Below are 19,958 nucleotides of genomic sequence, written 5' to 3'. Positions count from 1 at the left end.
TTAGCATCATTCATTATGCGGGTAAAAACAGATGAAAGGGAAATTTACATAAGAAAACAACCAACTATGTATGACATGTCTAAATTACAACATCACAAACAAAAAAAGCTGCTGAGTCATCATGTGGGCAGCTAAAAGGCTTAGAAAGAGCTTTTTTTTTCTGTGAGAAGAGAGTAATGCCTACAAAGCAAGACAGGATAGCAGGCCAATCCGCTGTAATTAGATTCTTCAGTAAGAAAAGTCTCATGCATTTCATTTTAAGTTAATCACTGGATAATTTACAAAGTGTGAACACTTGGTGTAAGAAATGACACATGCATTTCCTTTGATGAATTACAAGTACCTTTAGGAATTTAAGTGAGCATGAGTGAGGCTCGCTGCACCCTATTATAAATGTGTCAGCCTCGAAGTAATCTGTCACTTTTCCTGTTTTGCAGTGGAACTTGCTTTGAAAAAAATACTTTATGAAATCATTAATTATGTTACAGTTGCACACCTTATAGGTCTTTCAAATTATGCATGTCACGTTAAAACTTAATCATTAAGCTTATGGGATATAAATAACAGTACATGCTTGAAAATCTGACAGCACACATTTCTGAAACTTAGAGTCTGGAACTGACAAGTCCCCCCATCATCCCAGATGGCAAACCAATAACAGCTGATGAATCTATTCATCTCTCACCCAATTCAACTCCAAATCTTCTATGATGTCCTCATAGACTGGCTCCCCATCATCCCACCCACAGCCTCACATTTATCTCTCATTCTACCCTCAAGCTCCGGGGGTCCTTCAGAGGAGGAGAGGAGCCCAATTCAGCTTTACAAGTCGGGATAACACTTCCAACTTTAAGTGGAAGAGAGGGGTGCCTGACAGGGTTTTCTGGAAGGCTGTTAAAAGGCTGATGTGAGGAAGAAGAGGAAGAGACAAGATGGACACAGACCTAATGAAAGAGAGAGGGGGAAGTAATTCAAGTGTGGATGGTAAATTGAATGATAAGAGTCTAATGAAAGGGGAACCAGTAGGAAGTGGAGACTAAGAGAACAGGAACTGCTGTATCAGCCAAAGGACTGCTGATCAACCAGTTTCACTCCAGACCACCAGGAAATACTGCAGTGTTTTTCAGACTTTTTTGTCTGGGGATCCATACTCCTAAAATGTAGATTGTAGAAACTTGCCAAAGTAACTTTCAAAACAGCCTGGTAATCATTTTAGGGCAGTGTGGGTGGTCACAATAGGTTATGGGAACACATACCTATTCTGCTTTGGTGCTACTTTTTATATGAATTTTTTCATATTGCTTCTTTTTTTTTTCTTTCAGACCACACTATACTCCATTTTAATTATTGCAAGCAATGTCAAAAGGTCTGCAGCCCCTCACTGCAGTATTTATCTTGTGCCAGTGTGTTACACCTGCTGGACTGCAGCATCACACAGACTGGAACTGCTTTATGATTAAAACTGAACAAAAACTGAAGTTGGTGAAACATACAACAAAGAAAAACATGGGCCCATGGCTACTAAATCAATCATGTCAAACATAGTCTCAACAGATTTATATGTTACAGTTCATTACTTTTTTTTTTACCTTACTGTTTTACTGCGTACATTGTGGCTCCTATAAATTAAGATATAATGTAACTGAATAAAACTGACAAAATGGGATGAATTAAATAAAAGACACACATTTCATCATGTGGCAGAAAGGCATTTATGTCATGACTCGTCCCGAGTGACTATTGTTTCCTATTTTATTTTGAAAAACTCCCCTCTTGTGTGTTTTGTGATTTTTACTTCTTGTCTTTGTTCTTTTCCCGCCTGTTTTTTTTGCCTCACCTGTGTTTCATTGGTTCATTAGTCCTAGTCTATATACAGTCCTGTCTTTCCCCCTTGACTTTGTCTGAGTACTGTGTTATGTTGGTTTCCTGTGTGCTTTGTGGCACCCTGTGTTTGCCTGCTCTCCCTGTGTATGGACATTTTGCTTGTTTACCTGGTTTTTGGAGTTCTACCTGTGTTTCCCCATGGATTTGCCTCCACACAGTAAGTTTTTTTTTTTTTTTCTTGTTCTTTTGTTTGGTAAAACAAATCACCGGACTGTCAGGCCTTGACGCATGTTCTGTGTTTGGGTCTTTTCTCTAGTGTTTCTGGTTAACACATGACAATTTGGGACAAAATTTGCTTAATAATGAGCCTTAGAGGTCTGGATTGGGTCAAGAGATAAATTTGAGGAAGGGGAAGAAAGACCCAGAGAAGAAGGAAAAATTGTTACTTCTACACAAAACTTGTTTTTTTCTTTCTTTCTTCAGACCTCCGAAAAATACTTTAAATCAAACATTCTGGTAAAGGAATGAAATCACTCTTTGGCCATAATGTGCGATGAAGGTGTTCATGGACAATAAATTGAATTTGTGATTGTGCACTTCTCACCTGCAGTTCTTGCTGCAGTTCTCCTCTGTGATTCCGTCTTCATCTTCACCCCAAATGTCCACAGCTGAGAAAATCAACGCCACCAGTATGGCGAAGCAGCACACCAACGCAAAGATCACAATGCACTTCTGCTGAGACTGCAAGAAAGAGAAGGAACGCAACATTGATTTCCAAGGTGATTTTTTTTTTTCTTTTTTTTTTTTTCTCTTCAACCCTACAGTAAAAACAAGGGCAAAGTGCCCCAACCTCTGTTCCCATTAGCTGGCTGCCCTGGTTGACACATCTCCTGATTTAATGCATGCCTCAGCAGGTCATAACATGATATAGAGGGGAATTCAACACAAACATATAGAAGGTTGACATGTGACCTTGCAAGTTCAGGCTTTCATATAAAGAACATGAAAAAGAGGGAAGGGAGTAAAGACTGTTTGTTTGGCTGTGGCCTTATTTTTAGTCATTAACACTGGCTATTTGGATCAAGTCCAAACAATCCCATATGTTAGAAGGAAGTAAGGGTCACTGTGTTCTATAAGGGAGGTGAAAATGTGAAGGAGACATATTTACAGCTGTTAGTCAGCCACTAGCTCAGTTCAGTCCATCTGCCCACAGGATAACTATGGGTTTTACTGCCATATCTCAATACCAGCTTTTTGTGTTAATTATGAGTAAAATCTTCAAATGGTGTTAGCTTTCGATGGAGTTCTATTGTGAGGTTTTAATGTGATAATACACCAGGTGAATGTTGTCATAATTAATCTGAAAGCTCTGCACAAAATAAGTTACTGCAGCTCCAGTTATGAAATATAATGACCTGTGTTAGCATTTTTTATTTTTAGGTTAATCTGCCCTCTGCAAAGATCTCCACACTAACCAGAATGTAGTTTTGGCTCATGTATTGGCAACCAATTATAAGAAAGAAAAACCTGGAACTCATCAGCCAAATAACCCCTCTGGTTGCAAAAAAGAGAACACAATCCATTATTGTTGACAGGAGGTGGGAGAGTATTTCCTCAGGGGATTTGTAGAGCTTTGGACCTGGTGGCAAAGGCAGTGAAGAAATGTGCAAAGTTCTCTGCTGCATGGTGTCATCCCATTAAAAAAAAAAAAAAAAAACAAACAGACCTGCAGGACACTCAATGAAGATATGAATAAAAATATTGCAACTGTAAGCTACAGCAGATAAATCACAGACTTTTTTTTTTTTTTTTTTTTGGGGGGTTGCATTTGCAGCAGCTTTGAGTTTATCACCTGAAAAACATTTGAGCCTCAGAAGCTGCAGTATATGGAGTGGGACCAGTTCAAGGATACTGGTAAATGTTTTCACGAGAGTGATTAGCTTGTATGTTCTTCTTTATTATAGCACCTGTGCTCTCAGTAGGGTCATGTCATTGACAGATGTTTGTGGTATTCTAGTGCTGATATGAGAGCTTTCATGTTCTCTCAGACAAGCTTAAACCAAGAATAGAACAGACCATTTTCACCAACCCTTTCTCCTGGAAATTATATTTCTATAGTACTTATTTGTTTTGCCAAATGTGTAATTTCTGCGAGTAAATGTTTACTGGCAAAATTTTATCATTCAAGAAAGTGCTATATTCTTGTATCACACAAGGGTTTTGGGACATTTTGATTCAAGTAATGGAATAATATTTTTAAATGTTAATAAAATAAACAAGTTGTGTCTGACTTTTTGAGCATTTAACCAAGACCAAACTTTGCCCAAATACTTTGAGTGCCTAAAAATAACCATAAAACACTAATTATGCTGTAGTTGCTGCAGGCACATATAAGGAAATGTTTTGACATTGATATTTGACGTTAGATATGTTCTATGTGAACATTTTGCAACTTTGCAAGCACGTTCATGAACAACGTTGATAGAAAATTTGGTCGACATTGCATTCCATTCAAAAGGGATTTGCAAATTAGCTGCAGTTAAATATAATTTCTGTGAGACGGGGTTATTTTCAAACCCAACATTTTGACTTGATATAACTAATAATGTTAGTATATGTCAAAATGTCTGCTGTTAAAAAGGTCTATACATCTCTGCTGGACAATTGAGGCCTGTGTATTGATTACTACCTGATACTGTGGTCATTACAATGCTAGACTAGTCAGTGGTGTAAAGACAATTGTTTTTCTGTTGTTTTGGTCATAACACCACCTCTTGTTCCTATTTTAAGAATGTAAACTCATTATCTATATTATTATCAATGTATTTATTTCATTATATATATATATATCAAACCTAGGGCTGAAACTAAACACATTACAGTAAGTACATCTATTAGAGACTTGGGGTGTCCAGGTTGAGCTGCTGATGTACAGTAGATTTGACCTACTTACTGGGAAACGCCCCAGCTATTTGTAGAACAATAACAAATGTATCCCAATCCCTTTGAAAGCTGCCAGAAGAGCCAAAACTAATTATCCTTGAGCACAGCAGATCATTAGCTCAGTCAGCTAGACTCATTATCCTGGGAGACAAATCTCATATCGTACACCATCGACCTCTGCGAGCCGTACAAACACAAAATTATTTTATCGTGTTTTCTGGTAGCTTAAAACATTCATGCCAATAGGTTCTCATGTGGGAATTAAATGAATCTACCAGTCAATGGAGTGTTCCCCAGTGGACCAGAGAGACACTGGCGGAGATTTTAGCTTCGTATTCTCATTGTCACACAACCATCTGTCTGAGCTGATGTCTGACATGGGAATAATGTTTTCTATTTCCTGGCAGTGCTGGTGGGTGGAATATTATTCCTGTTTCCTAAGTGCACCTGTGGTCTGCTCAACCAACTAGTGAGTAGCTATCTAAAAGGGTGAATGAACTGTGGACCACGAGGCACCTAGTTCACATCCACAGACCTGATGGGGGGGGGGGGAAGAAACATTCATCTCTACTGCTCCTGCCGTTAAAGGACTGTAGGAACTTAACAAAAGCATACTAGGCAAACACTCATGAGCTAAATGGAGGTTAATTCAAGACTCTCACTGCTGGACCTCATGCCATAACATAATGAAATAAAAGCAGGATAGATGAAGGTCTACCTGCACGAGACTCAGGCACTCTCATATTGTCTACCAGCCGCTGCGTTCACATGTAGTCGGATGTGATATGAGCATCATGGCAGATATATGAAGAGGTCAGACTCAAAGTGTGCACTAGGGATGGTGTTACCTGACACTGGAGCACAGCTATGGATCAATATGCCTTCAATTACAGGAAGCAGTCCACCTCACAGTAACTGTTTAGAAATACACAGACTCTGTTTAAACAAGAGAAGAAAGAAGTAGAGGCTATTTTTCACGGCAAACAGAAATACATTTACATCTATTATACTGAGGTGGTGACAGAAATCTCAGAAACACATCTCTCAAAACCTGAGCCACTAAAAGAGAAACTGTTTGCATGGCTAGATTCTACTGAGGGTACGTGTCTGTTTGTAATTTGGGTGAAATGACCCTTAAACAATGTATTTCTAGGGCAGCTACTACCTGCCCTTGCCATATTGCTGCCTCACTGCAAACTGAACCCTGTAGCAGCCACTGAATATCATCACAAAAGCAATAACTTCACTTTAAATAAGCTAACATATACAAACTTTTGTGATTTTTTTTTTTTCTGCATCAGTACTTTCGAGAGGCTGTTTACAGTTACAGTTAATTACAGTGGCATGTGCTAGAAACTTCCACTCCTCTACCAGCCGCAAAGTAAGCGTTGAGTGACTTGCAAAAAAGAGTCATAAATAACATGATTTAGAGAGACTGCTCGCCGGCTGTTTTAAAAAGCTCTCCAGAGTCAATCTAAAAAAGGCTGTGCAAGGTGGATGGCACAATGCCAGACTCTCTCTCTCTCTCTCACACACACACACAAAAACAAATACACATTCTCTGTTACTATCTCTCTGCTTGCACACAAACACAACAGACAGAGGTGAAGGCCAGGCCAGAGAGGGTGGATGTTTATATCCTCAGATCAGAGGCAGAAGTTTTTAGCAGAGGCTGTCTGCCCTTCTCTCTGCCAGATCTCTCAGTTGTTTAAAGTCTGCTCTCTGCTGTCTGTTGAAGGATTGGCACATCCTGCTCATCTACAAGTGAGATGGAAAACTATCTGCTTTACGGAGTTTGGGAACAGGGAGTGTGGCGATTGTCTAAAGTAGGATCTATTTTTCTTATGTCCCAGTTTGTTTTGTGCTGCTATGTCTCCATTATACTTGGTGAAGTAAAGCAGAAGGACACAAATGTTGCAGTGAGCTTGCGGTTCATGAACACTAGTCGCACGGCCCCTGCAGCTTTGGAGGCACATTTAAGGAAATCTTAGAGTGCACCTGCAGAGAAGCAGAATAAGTTTCTCCTCATAGCTTGAGGAAAGTGTCAAGGGCCCAATTATCCTCTTATGAGTGTTTCCTCTGTCAGTGCATGGTGAGATCAAGGAGCCATGCGGCTCAGAGGGAAAGAGAAGTTTACATCACACCAACAACGCAAGAGAAATCAGGGTGAACTATCAACAACATATCCTGATCTAATTTGTCTAATGAGCGCTTGGAGCACTGCAGATGTCGTGTGGATGCAAGGAGGGCAGATAGAGTGCAAGATCACCACGAGCCTGGTAACAGGATGAGTTTTGCTTGCATTTCAAGAGACAGTCTTGTTTTTAGTGAAGTTTGCATGTTTGCTGAGAGAAGAGATAGAGATTAAAAGAGAGAGAAAAAGAAAGGGAGAGAAAGAGGAAGGGAAGAGGTAGTGAGTGTGGCATGACACTGATTGGGTCAGGTGATTGCATAACCATATATCTACAAACCTACTGAGCTAGTGCCCTTGAACATGTTTTCACTACATTGTCAGACTGGATAATCAAACTTTGAAGCAGTGGTTGCTCTAAGACCATTTCATTTTTAAACTGATGTTTGTTCACTGCTGAACTGCTGAGCTATTCACACATTATGAAAGTCTTAACCGGCAAAGACAATACTCCATCACAAGTAAGAGTCCTGGATTTAAAATCCTACTTAAGATGAAGTACAGATGTATTTTAGTCTTGTGGTCCCCAGACCTCAAAAAGGTCATAATATAAAGCTGAACGCTGAAGCTTATTTATATGAAACTATATGAGAAGTTTAGTCATTAGGTTGGTTGGTTTAAATTTTAATAAAGTATTTAAGCCTATCATATGTTTTTTTTTTTTTTCATGGAAAATCAATTTGAAAAGAAGCCAAGAGCTTCATCCATTCATCCATTAACTATAGCCATACTTAATCTTTGGAGGTTTTGGTGAGCTGAGACTGGGTGAGAGGCAGGGAGCACCAAGAACTACAGCTGCCAAATAACCATCGTGAAGTAAAAATTGCAATTTTTCCCTTTGAAATGTAATGGTGTAGAAGAGTAAAGTAGCATAAAGTGAAAATACTCAAGTATAGTACCTCAAAATCGCACTTGAGTATAGTACTTCAGTAAATGTATTTTGTTTTGGAAATATTTCTCTGTTAGAAAGTACCTTAAAAACAAGAATTAAATCTGACAACTCAGGTTGCATGCATGTAAATATTATTTATACAGGCTTTACAAATCAGATATGATCTAACAGACCGCTAGATCCATATGTCAAGTATCTACAGGGTTGGAGGGTGCTGCTGTTGCCTCAAACTCAATGCATGTGTGGGTAGGCCGATGAGTCTTCAAACATAATGATACTCTGAAACTCCTACAATGATCACAGACATGTGGTCTCTCTCCAGAGTAGATGCATTCATGTTTTTTGAAACTGCATCGAGCAGTGAAACTCCTCTCATGCTTGTCACAGACGTATGGCTTTTCTCCAGTGTGGATGCGCTGATGCTGTCTGAGACTCCATCGAGCAGCGAAACACCTTTTGCACTGGTCACAGACGTACGGCTTTTCTCCAGTGTGGGTGCGCTGATGATGTGTGAGATTGCATCGAGTAGTGTAACTCTTCCCACACTGGTCACAGACATATGGCTTCTTTCCAGTGTGGGTGCGCTGATGCTGTCTGAGACTCCATCGAGCAGCGAAACACCTTTTGCATTGGTCACAGACGTACGGCTTTTCTCCAGTGTGGATGCGCCGATGTTCTACGAGAATCCTTCGAGTAGTGTAACTCTTCTCACGCTGGTCGCAGCAGTGTGGTTTCTTTACTGTGTTGACACGCTGTTGCTGATCATGGTGTCCTTGACTAAAACTCTCCTCACCCCCATCACAAGGTCCAGCTAGGTTTTGCTCCATATTTTTCTACCAACAAAAACAAAAAAAAACACAGGCACTCAGTAATTCTTATTATCATAATAATGAACGTTGCAATACTTTGCAGTGTTACATTACAAGAGATGTAATGAATAATCACTGTAGTAACCACTGATATAAAAATATACAGTTTATTCTACAGATACATACCTTGTTTGCTGATTTGAATTGTTGAATTTGTCACTGACTGCAGTTTGTTCAGTTTTTTTTCTCTGTTTTCTCCATTCAAATACGTACAATGGTAAGTGAATGCATCACTGCAATGTTCAGCACTAATTCTGACTGTCAATACAACCACTGCATTTAAGGTTGACAGTTCAGCACTGACTTATTTTCCAGTAGTTATCAGATTCAGATTGTTTCTGTGGCCTTTGTTTAACAAGGAAGCCTCGTAACTGAGCTGATGATGGCTCTGTCAGTCATCAGTGAGGAGAGCTCCAAATTCTAAAAGCTACTGATTCTGCCCCTGAAAATGGTGGTAGAATCAGTTCACTTTGAGGATTCAGTGGTAAAGGTTCATTTGTGCATGTACTGAGTTTGTTCACATCTGGACATGTAAAGGAACTGCGGAAGAAAAAGCTGGAATATGAGCCTTTTTTCAGGCATGGTGAATTATTAAATTGGTTTAACTTATTCTGGTCTGCTCTGTCCTCTGCAGCCAGAGACTGTACCTCCATGAAAACAACAGCACCAGTTGCACATTCAAATGAGGTTATTATAGAGTCCTTTAGTGAGGAAAATAACCAGTAAATGAGTAAACAAAGTATGTGACTTTGACACAGGAGAACTCTGGTTGGTTGTTTTGTTTTAAACCATGACTACAATCTTTCCCTAAGTCTTTTTAATGTCTAAAGCTAATTAAATCATGTAAAAGTTTTTGCAATGCAATGATAGAGGCTCATTCCTGAACTGAATATTGTTAAATATCTGTATGAGCACATGAATGAGCTGGCTAATATATAATCAAATATCATTTGAATATACTGCACAAGTGAATGAGATAGTGTTACCTAGAGAAATAAGTTAAGACTGTTTGCACACCTATGGTATATTTCAAGTTATTCTCTATTTGAATGTCAACAGACTATTCTCTATTTCAGATTGATGAAATAGAGAATAGTCTGTTGACTTTAGCCCCTTTATCTCAGTTTCTCTGGGTTGGATTCATGGGTTTTTTTTTTTTTTTTTGGTTTGTTTGTTTTTTTTTTCAATTCAGTTTCTTCACATAGTAGTTTTAAAGTTACAGTCATTTTTCTACTTACCTTTGCGAGGGAACTCATTTTTCTGCCAGTGTTTTCCTTCTTCCTCACCTCCATCGGTGAGTCAACTCTGACATAGAAAACAATAAAGACAGTAAGACAAGGATAATCCACACAAAACAACTAGATCAGCTGCAATTTACTGAACAAATCAGCTAATTTTACTAAATACAGATAATACCTGAACTCACACTGAACTAAAATTGTTTCCTCTTGAGTCTGTACTCTTATTTTTCTTTTTTCTTTTCTTTTTTTTTTTTTTTTTTTACCAAATACTTCTCTAAACTGATCATCACTCAGCTAGACTACAAAGATAAAACAGATAAAGAAAGTTTGTTCTTACCGTTTAAATGTTAACATATAGCTTGATGCCTGGAGGTGAAGGCTGTCTTCGTGCCGTTCAGAGTTGCAGGTTTGACTGATGACCTGCGGTTTCTATGGTAACCAAGGCTGAATCAATCCAATACAAACAGCCTGGTATCCAAAAGCTTTTTTTAAAATACACAGGCCAAAAACACTTTTAAAAACAAACACGCCAGACCAGGCATTCTACTAAACAGATATATAACCTGATGAGTTTTGCAAAACGGTGCACTGAGCACAGCTTTTAGACCAAATGAAAGAATTATGGAGAATGGAATTTTGTGGATCATACAACAGGATCATCAGTAGAAAGCCTCAGTGCAAATACTGTATGTCAGCTTAACTTGCACATTCTTACACACATCAGTACAACTTATGTATGAGGTGGCAAAAAAAGAAGAAAAAAATCACAAGAAAACATTAAGATGAGATGTTAGGAGAATACTGGCAAACCTCTGTTTGATACCTTCCATCACTCTCTCAATTACCATTTCTGTCTGAGGTTGAATCACATTTGTGATAAGCAAAGAGTCCTAAGTGGAAACAAAACACATTGTCCTGTTTTTGGTTCATCCTTTAGGCAAAGGCAGATGGTTCACACAGTTGCTGGAAACCAGATGACAACTAATCGTGCAAGTAAGGTACAGTATGCACACAATGCATACGCAGTAAGTGTATCAGTTCCACTCATGCAAAAACATGTTTGCATGGACACACACTTGTACTGTATGTGTCTGTCCAGCAACAACAAAGAGGTTTTTCTTTTAAAACTTGTCCTCTTGCTGATACACTGGACTATCAATGGGAAGCTGATGACAGACAGGGTGTTATAGTGTGATTGATGAACAAATTAAAACAACCTGTTTTTTTTTTTTTTTTTTTTTTTTTTTTTTAAGTTGAATATATGCACTGTTACATTAACACACATTTAATTTCTTTCCTGATTATTACCGCTGAAGAGACATCACTGAGAACAAGCATCTCAGCATATTTGACTAAGCATGAGCGAGTTTGTGTTTTCAGTGAGTGCAGCGTAGCAGGAAGTGAAGCTATATTTGCATGAGCCTTACACATTACACATACAGTACGAGTTAAAAAAAAAAATCCACCCTAAAGCTCTAATCCTGCGAGTAGTGAGGCAAACACAGATGATGTGATATCACAGTAAGATATTTCAAGCCCAACTACAATCACCTTTTGTTGGAGAAAACCTTTCATCTGTCCAAAACATCATCAGTAAATGTCAGATGTTGGTGTCAGTCCCTCAGAATCAAAGAACTATGGCTTATTTATAGACTCGCCTTGGTTGCGCCGTTACAATCACACAAAAACACATTTATCCTACAGAAAGCAGTCATACTGAATTATCTACCAACAATGAATCTAAACCAAACTCAATGCAATAAAACTACAAGACACTGTATGTATGTGATGAGAGTGTGGTGCTAGTGAAATGCCATAGAGTACTGTGTGCCATGTGCTGCAGTATTTTCTGTTCGATTCTGGCTCTGGAACCTTCTTGTATCTCATGTATGTATCTAATGTATCTAATTCTGGTATCTCTGTTGTGGCTGTGGTTCTGATGTTTAGTTACATTTTTCATGAGGTCCATGTCAGCAATGGCATAGCCCACTGGTACTATCACATTACACTGGCATATAAATATATTGCTTTCCAATTGCTGCACAATGCATAAAGTCAATTGTGTGTTTCTTGTTTTGGTGCAGTTTTGCCAACACTGACGCACAGCGTTTGGAAATGGAAAAGTCATTTTTTCGGCAAAGATGTGTAAAATTGCAATATTTAGGGAAGAAGAAGACTCTGACAAGCAGCTCATTAGTGGCCAAAGAGAAGGTATGCAGACATTTAATGAGGTGAATTGTTATTAGAGACACACAGTAGGTGTAGTCTAAGCTCTCAGTTAAGTGTTATTTTCACTTATTGTTATCTGGACATTGTACTGCATACAGTTGTGTGTATCTATGGCTTAACACTGTGGCGTTTGTATACTTTCAGGTGATGTATAATGTTCACACTGCTGCTGAACACACACACACACACACACACACACACACACACACACACCCACAGACCACAGACCACAGTTGCACCTCAGAGCTGCCTGGTCCAACTGCAGTCCTGGCTTCTGCACCAGAGTTTACTATTAACTAATTTATCACATTCAAGCAACACTCACATGGAGTGAAATGAATATTATACACCTAAATCAAGTGAATCTGGGTACAATAAACAATGCATCAATGCAGATACATTCTGCAAAGTTTTTTTTTTTTTAGCTTAGGCTGGCATTTTGAACATAAAAAAAAATAATTTTCATTTCTCAAACCAAAATACTGGTCTGGTATTGTAGTATAACGAAGGAAAATCTGCATTTTTATAATGGTATTTGTATGATCTGGCACTGTACAACTGGTTCATGTAATGCATACATAGAAAATGGGTTTATGTGTTTTTGTACTGTGTTGGTGTTTCGATATAGATAAATGTTCGGACTTGTTAAAGGTGTTTCCAAATGCACCAATATCAATGTGGACTGAGTGACAGTAGCTTCAAATTAAACCTAATTTGTAGACTTCCTCATTAGTAAAGCCAAGATGTATAACATCCAAAGCTGAGCTCACAGCTCCCAAATTCAAGGCTACTGCTTCCACAACCACATTAATCACCACTGATGGCTGAAATCTATCAGTTGTCCTTCAATAGGTACATCCTGTGTTTGTCTATCATGTCTCTGTCTGACAGGATGTAAAATTTTTAATAAAGATAAATTAACAGGAATTTTAACCAAACTCAGATGGAATTACGCTGTGTTTTCCTAATATGGCTGTTGTGAGGTTCCAACATTTACCCTTATACACATATACAGCTAGACAGTAGCTCTATGTATTTGTGTGTCCTTGCATGCACTTTAACTTATGTACAGTAGCTTTTGAATGCCAGAGATGCAGAATGAGTGACAGCAATATCAGACAGGGTGCTGCCATTTGGTCTAAGTGCTGAGGAGACAGGTTTCTTTGAGTGTGTATTTGTGTGTGCGGTTTGATGTTTGGAGCACAGTTCATTCAGTCTGGTTTCTCTCTCTCTCTCTCTCTCTCTCTCTCTCTCTCTCTCTCTCTCTCTCTCTCTCTGACTTGCCATATCTCTTTAGCTCTCTGTATTGGTTTGAGATATAGTTTATAAAGTTATGCTTGTCATTATACTGTTTACTGTCTGAGTCTGTGCCTGTGTCCCTTCCCTTCTGTCTATTTCTGTCTCTGTGGCTCCCTTCTCTTTCCAGTGTGTTAACTCTATTGTAATCATTTCAAGTATCACAAATAAAAAGACAGTATACTCTTAGCAAAGAGATATGTTCAGTTTATTAAGCCCTCTATCAGTGACGACTGGACAACTTCACAGGTGGACTCAACGCATATCTTGCTTAAAACAAAAGTTTGAGATTTGGGAAATGAGAGGGTTGATATCACCCTCATGCTTGTGGTAAATATCACCCTGTAGCCAGATGGCTAGTTCAGCTTAGCATAAAGAATAGAAACAAGGGGAAACGGCTAGCCTAACCTGACCTCGCATGTATCCAATGGTAACAAAATATGTTATATCTTGTCTGTTTAGTCTGCACAAAAACTTAAATGTAAACTGACAATTTTTTTTTTACAGTTGGTTATGTGCTGGAAATGTTCTTGGCTGAGACAGCTATAAGCTATACGACTTATCCTTTGAGGGTTGCAGGAGGGCTGGAGCCGATTGGTTGACGTACTACATTAATTATTGAGCTTTAGAAGTATTGGTAGGCAGATTTTGTTATGTTTAGACAGACTCAGGCTAGTTGTGTCCCTCTGTTTCTATTCTTTATCCTCAGATAGACTGGCTGGCTTATGGCTGTAGCCTTATATTATATTACAACACATCACAACACAAATTTTGTGGGTTTTTGTGGATCAGACACTTTCCATTTTTAATCACATCCCCAATCAAGGCAACAACCACTATCACTGACAGTTGACATTTGCATGGAAGTGTCTTCAGATGCAGTTCCTCTCATGCAGGCTCAAAAAAGCTGTCAATTGTAATACAAGTATGTAAGCCCAATTTAATTCAAAGTGTGAAGTCAATACATTAGTTCACCCTGTTTGCCCCCTGCTGCCAAAATTTGGCTTCTCTGGCAGTACATTAATGCAAGTGGCGAATCCAATTCCCAGCTTCAAAGTATCTCTTCTGACAACCATGACCAACATCACACATACTGTCTATAACCTCATTTGATCTCTATTTAAATGATAAACTTGCTTCACCAGCCTCAGGTATTTTCAAGTAACCACTTTTGTGGGGAGATTTTGAGAGGTTTTGATCCTAAGCCAGTTTTCTGACGTCTATAAAACTCTTTGTCACTCTATTGTCAGCTCCTAGACCCTGTCTGTCTGTGCCACTGTGTGGTCATTACATGAAGAGGTGCTGTTCTGACACAGAGCTGAGTGATTATATATTTGATTCAGGCAGGTAGATTTAGGCTGGAATGGGTCAAAAGACACTCGTCTTTTTCATCTGGTGTCATAAGTCCTTTTTACTGTCTGTGATCAAGGTCAAAACAAGGTTTTACTCCAGGCTGTGAGGACTGTATGGTCCAAGGGAAATTCATCGAAACTGAAATGGAGGTTGAAGGGATGTTAAAGGATTTTGACTCCGATTCCAAGGCTTTTAGTGCGGAGATGGCCAAAATGTTTACATGTATGCAAGATGTAGGGATTCAAAATGATAGACTGAGCAACAGAATACAGAAAGAATACAGAAAGAACATATTGGTCAAAAGAAAGGCTGAGTATGCACACAGGTGATAGAGGCAGAACGTAACGCAGACTGACAAGAGACTTTGTAATGACATTGATGCACAGTAGAAAATGCATTTGTGAATTTCTGCGTGTCTAATCTTTTTTATATGCACAGTATACAGTATATGAGGAAGTATATGTGTTATGTACAGTTTGTGTTGTTGTAACACTTATAAGCTGAGTGTGAAGTGTGAGCATGCCCTACTATAGACCATTTAACCGTATATTCATGATGAACATCACAGTATAGTGTGATCCATCAAGTGATGTGACGGTACACAAGGTCAACAGAGAGATTAGATCACAGGCAGCACAAATTCTAACTGAAAATGTTTCAAGTTGAGCAAAATATTCACACTTTTCCTGGGGCTTTACGAATCTGCGCACAGAGAGAAGGGGAAAAGGGAGAGACTGGAAATTACTGAATGAGCTGAGGTTTATTTGTTGCTAGCTAGCCAAGAACTAATGTCTGCACAGTCTGTAAATTGAGACTGTGTCCAAAATGACCCCCTTGTTCACTCATTCACAAGTCCCTGTGTTATGGACACTCAATGATTTACTTAAAAGTGAACATTAACTTAAGAATTCGGAGAATGCTACTAGAGACGCACAACAACAATTTTCGCATGTAAAAATGTGGAGCACTGCATTGTGGGATTGATAATGGAGTACTTTTTTCTTTCCATTGTGGAGTGTTTGAGGGCAGTGTAGTGATGTTGTGTACAACATAGTGAATAGGAGGATTTCAGACACTGTCTGGATTTGGAGTGCAGTTTGTTTGGATGTTATTTTACAGCTTCTTACTGTGATCTGTAAAAAGTGTTCTGAGTGTTTGGGATTTGATCACCTTGAGTATGTTTTGCACAGGTAATGTCTGTTATGACTTTGACTAGTTTGGACCAAGCATTTCATTCTGAAGAGAATAATTCTCCCTCTGAGCTTTCCTTCAGAGCTCCATTGCTTCATGACAGCAGTATATTGTCTACAGAGAGCAAGATGGTCATCTGCTGCCACCTGCCCTGACTCCAGCTCCATATGTCACCAAAGACTGTTTGATTTGTTGTTGCTGTTGCTTGCTAGACTTGATTTTTCAAACTGGTGTCTTCTGATCCTCCTTATCACAGTCCTTTGTTAGCCAGGATTAGTCTGCATCATCACTTCAAAAAACCACTAGAACTACTTTGATACTAAGAAATACTAAGAGCTGACTGCATTCATGCTGTCATAGCTTATCACCTTTGGGCCACTACCTGCTCCTGCCTTATGGAAAGTGACACTGAGTGCTCCTCTCCAGAGAAACCCCTGCGCTCTTAGTTCAGCTCAGTGTCTGTACAGGTCTCCTGAGTGAACCCAGGGCTCCAAGTGCTCTGCCAGTCGAATGAACAGTCAAACAATTCTGCCCTTACTCATGCATAATCACAGCAGCTTTATAAGGATGTGACTTCATAATAACACAGGGCTCACCTTAACAGAGAGAGAGCGCAATGTTTATTAAGATTATCAGTCATCCAGGACAGTAAGACAAAGGCCAACTGGACATGCATCAAAACTAGACAAGAGTTTAACATGTGGAACAACTGAGGACTAAGTGTTTGGATGAATAGGAAATGTCTTCAAAACTACAAAGCAAGTCCAGTTGACTTTGACTTACAGAGTGCAGTAGCTGGTTGGCAGAGGGCCCTTTTTCCATCTCTGGTTAATTTGAAAAAGTAGTGATCATCTCAGCTTGACGCCACTGGTCAAATAAAAGGAAGGAATGGATGACCAGATTCTTGGCACTTGGTTTGTAATGGCTGGAAGCCCAGGGCTACATGTCTTTGATGATTTTCCACTATCAGTCTGTTTGACAGTTCTGTCATGTCTTGTGCATTTATGGATCTGCTCACTTTTGTGTTGATGACTGTGGAGCAGGAACTGTTCCTAGAAACCTATGTAGCCTAATTCACTTGACCAACGAGATGTAAGTTATAAATATATATTGTACTTGTATATATAACAATGTCAGCAGTGTAATTCCATGAAACATTATCTCATGTTGACAGTAAAAGTGACTGCTACTGTACTTCCACTGTGAAGTAACAAGGCAAACCGAGCACATTTAATGTCACGTTTAAAAATGCCCCATTCTGTTATTTTTGGCCAATTTCTGGGAGGTGGGCTTATGGTGCTTTGTTTTGACTCAACCAATCAGTAGATCATGACATACCCATCCCATCAATGTTATTTTATAATGTCTGACATTTTGTGAAATGTTCTAATTTGCTGAGTGCTGAGATTTGGATGAGAAGGTCAATACCACTTTCATGCCTTTATGCTGAATATGAAACCAGAGCAAGGAGGCAGTTAGCTGTTAGAGGGAGACAGCTGTCTGGCTGTATTCACTCAGGTCTAAGGAGCTAATCCCAGGACCTGGTTCCAGGTTGGGTCTTGGCAGAACCACCTAAAAAATCAGAAGTGAGCAATAATTCAGAGGTCTAGGACTCAGCTACTATGCTGTTTCTTGCAGGCCAGTGTATATTACTCTATGCTTCACGAGTAAGTGGGACAAATGGTTGACAAATTTAATGAAAAACCATAAAGTGTTGGGTCACCATGAGCCTCCGGAACAGCATCAATGCTCGTCATCCAAGTCTCTGAACTCCACTGAGGGGATGAGTATCATTCCTCTACATGTTTCCTCATTTGGAGCTTTAATGATGTTACTGGAGATCACTGTCTGACAAAGAAGTCTACAATCTCCCACTGGGTTGAGATCTGGCGATTGTGAAGGCTGTAACATGTGATTCATTTCATTTCATCCCTGTACAGAGACATCTGCATTTGTTATGCTCTTTCACTTATTTATCAAAGATTTTCTGTAATATGTCACATGTCTCTTCATTATGCTTTTATTATTACTCTGCTTTGCTTTATGTTAATTATACACTGTGTCATAGTTTTTTGACACTTTTTGATCTTGCATTAGAAACCACTGTGATGCACTCATGGGTCCAGATGGCCTACTGCTTATAAGGCATAAAAATGGATAATGGGATTTTTATTATGGACTAAACTTAACCAAAGATTCCTTTGTTTCCCGTAGCTTTTCTTTGGGAGCTCTATACATGCTCTGATGGTCTAAGGCCAATGGTGCCATTATACTTTCTTTATATAGTTCTTTAAGACTCACTCATGGTAAATGTATGTAAAAATAAAGTGACACTATTTTTCACTTTTCTCCAATTTATCTTCTGTCTGTTTTTACACAGGCATATCTATTTAAAACCTCTTGCTAACAGAAACAGTGTTTGGCTTAATGCCTGTCTTTTTCACTTTCAGTCTGAACCCATACGATATCCAATCAATACAGCGGGAACATCATCCATTATTAAGACAGGTACACACACAGGGCAAGGGTGTGATCTAGAATTTTCTTGTGGTCCTTGACAGTTGAATGTCCAGGGAAAGAAGAATGATTTTCCAGTGGTGCTGCGAACAAATAACTTAATTTCTGTGTATTAAATTTGGAAATACCTAATCAAATTGAGATTGTGAACATTTGTAGCAGCATTAGAAATCAAATCTGTTTTGGTCTCCACTAACTCCTGTGGGAAACCTGTGGTTCTTTAGCTGCCAAATACTAGACTATGATCACCAGCTGGTTGCTGACATTATTTGTGTGGTAGTGTACAGAGGACTTTTAAAGCCCTTTGTTTTTTTTTGCTCTAAACATCTGCCTCCTGTGGCTGAAACCAAATGCTGTGAGAGTAACGAATAGAGTCTACATGTTTATGTGTATATTTCACACTTTATACATTTGTTTTGTGTCCCTTGATTTAATTTATGTGACATTACTTTATAAATAAAATGACTTTTGGCATAGTATGAACCTATTTCATCCCTATGTTCTTGTGCCTCTGAGGCTTATAAATAAAGTTGTGCTAAATTGAATTGCTTCTGGCTCTATTCCTCTGTAAAAGCGGAGGGTGAGGCCATCCATCACTTCTCCAGGCAGTCGGGGGACGAGCGAGTTGGGAACTAAACAATCCCACCAGCTTCAGTCTCTCCCAGATTTACTCTGACAGTCATGCACCCCATCACACCTCCACTCTGTAAAAAAAAAATCCTCAATTCCTGCTCAGCTGGGAACTGTGCTCCCATCTCTCAGTCTGTTCATTTTACCTCTCTGTCTGCACCCTAGATCTATTCTACTGTTCCAGGGAATCGAAGAATAGATAGCGTCGGCACTGAAGGTTACCATATTGGATTGTTCAGAGGTCTGCTGAAGTTGTCAATCACCTGGTTTAATCTACTATGTCATGTTTTGACAAGGGAGGCTGAGACTCAGAAGCTGTGTAGCTTATGTGTGTGATTTGTGCAGGGAAACTCTCTGTAGCGATAAAAAACAGAATTTATGATTTTGATTGCAGCACACTGGTCGCAGAGTGTATCCTAGCCGACAGTCAGTTTGGACCAGAGAGATATCAATGTCTGAAGGACCGACAGGCACAACAACAGGGACTGTGACTGATGCACCTTTCTATCAAGAGAACACTAGAACTAATTGGTTTCTGTGATCTAGTGAGAATGCATCTGCAGGCCCTGGTTGGATGTGGACACCTGTGTGCCCCAGCCAGTCAGGACTGATTAATGGTTGTTCAATGGGAGTGATAAGTGATTTAGAAACTCAGTGATGGCCTACTTAGAACTGACATTTATCTAAATGAACAAAAGGTGACAGTGACAATATAAATCAGAAATTCTACTAAGGCTCTCATTTGGAATTTTTTCAACTTTTTAAATGAAAGGGCAGTACTG

General features: G+C 39.2%; 1 protein-coding gene across 1 annotated transcript in view; it reads right to left on the bottom strand.

Moving 5' to 3' along the window:
- Positions 1-19,958, bottom strand: part of LOC108896238 (inactive phospholipase D5) — a 51,717-nt gene that overhangs the window by 19,386 nt on the left and 12,373 nt on the right. Inside the window, exon 2 of the mRNA XM_018695274.2 lies at positions 2,429-2,565. Coding sequence (XP_018550790.1) covers positions 2,429-2,565 — 137 coding nt within the window. The remainder of the gene's footprint in view (positions 1-2,428; positions 2,566-19,958) is intronic.

This window comes from Lates calcarifer, linkage group LG16_LG22 (genome assembly GCF_001640805.2).
Source record: "Lates calcarifer isolate ASB-BC8 linkage group LG16_LG22, TLL_Latcal_v3, whole genome shotgun sequence".
NCBI classification, from domain to species: domain Eukaryota; kingdom Metazoa; phylum Chordata; class Actinopteri; family Centropomidae; genus Lates; species Lates calcarifer.
Note: the sequence above shows the minus strand (reverse complement) of the source record. Positions and strands in the feature narration are given on the sequence as shown.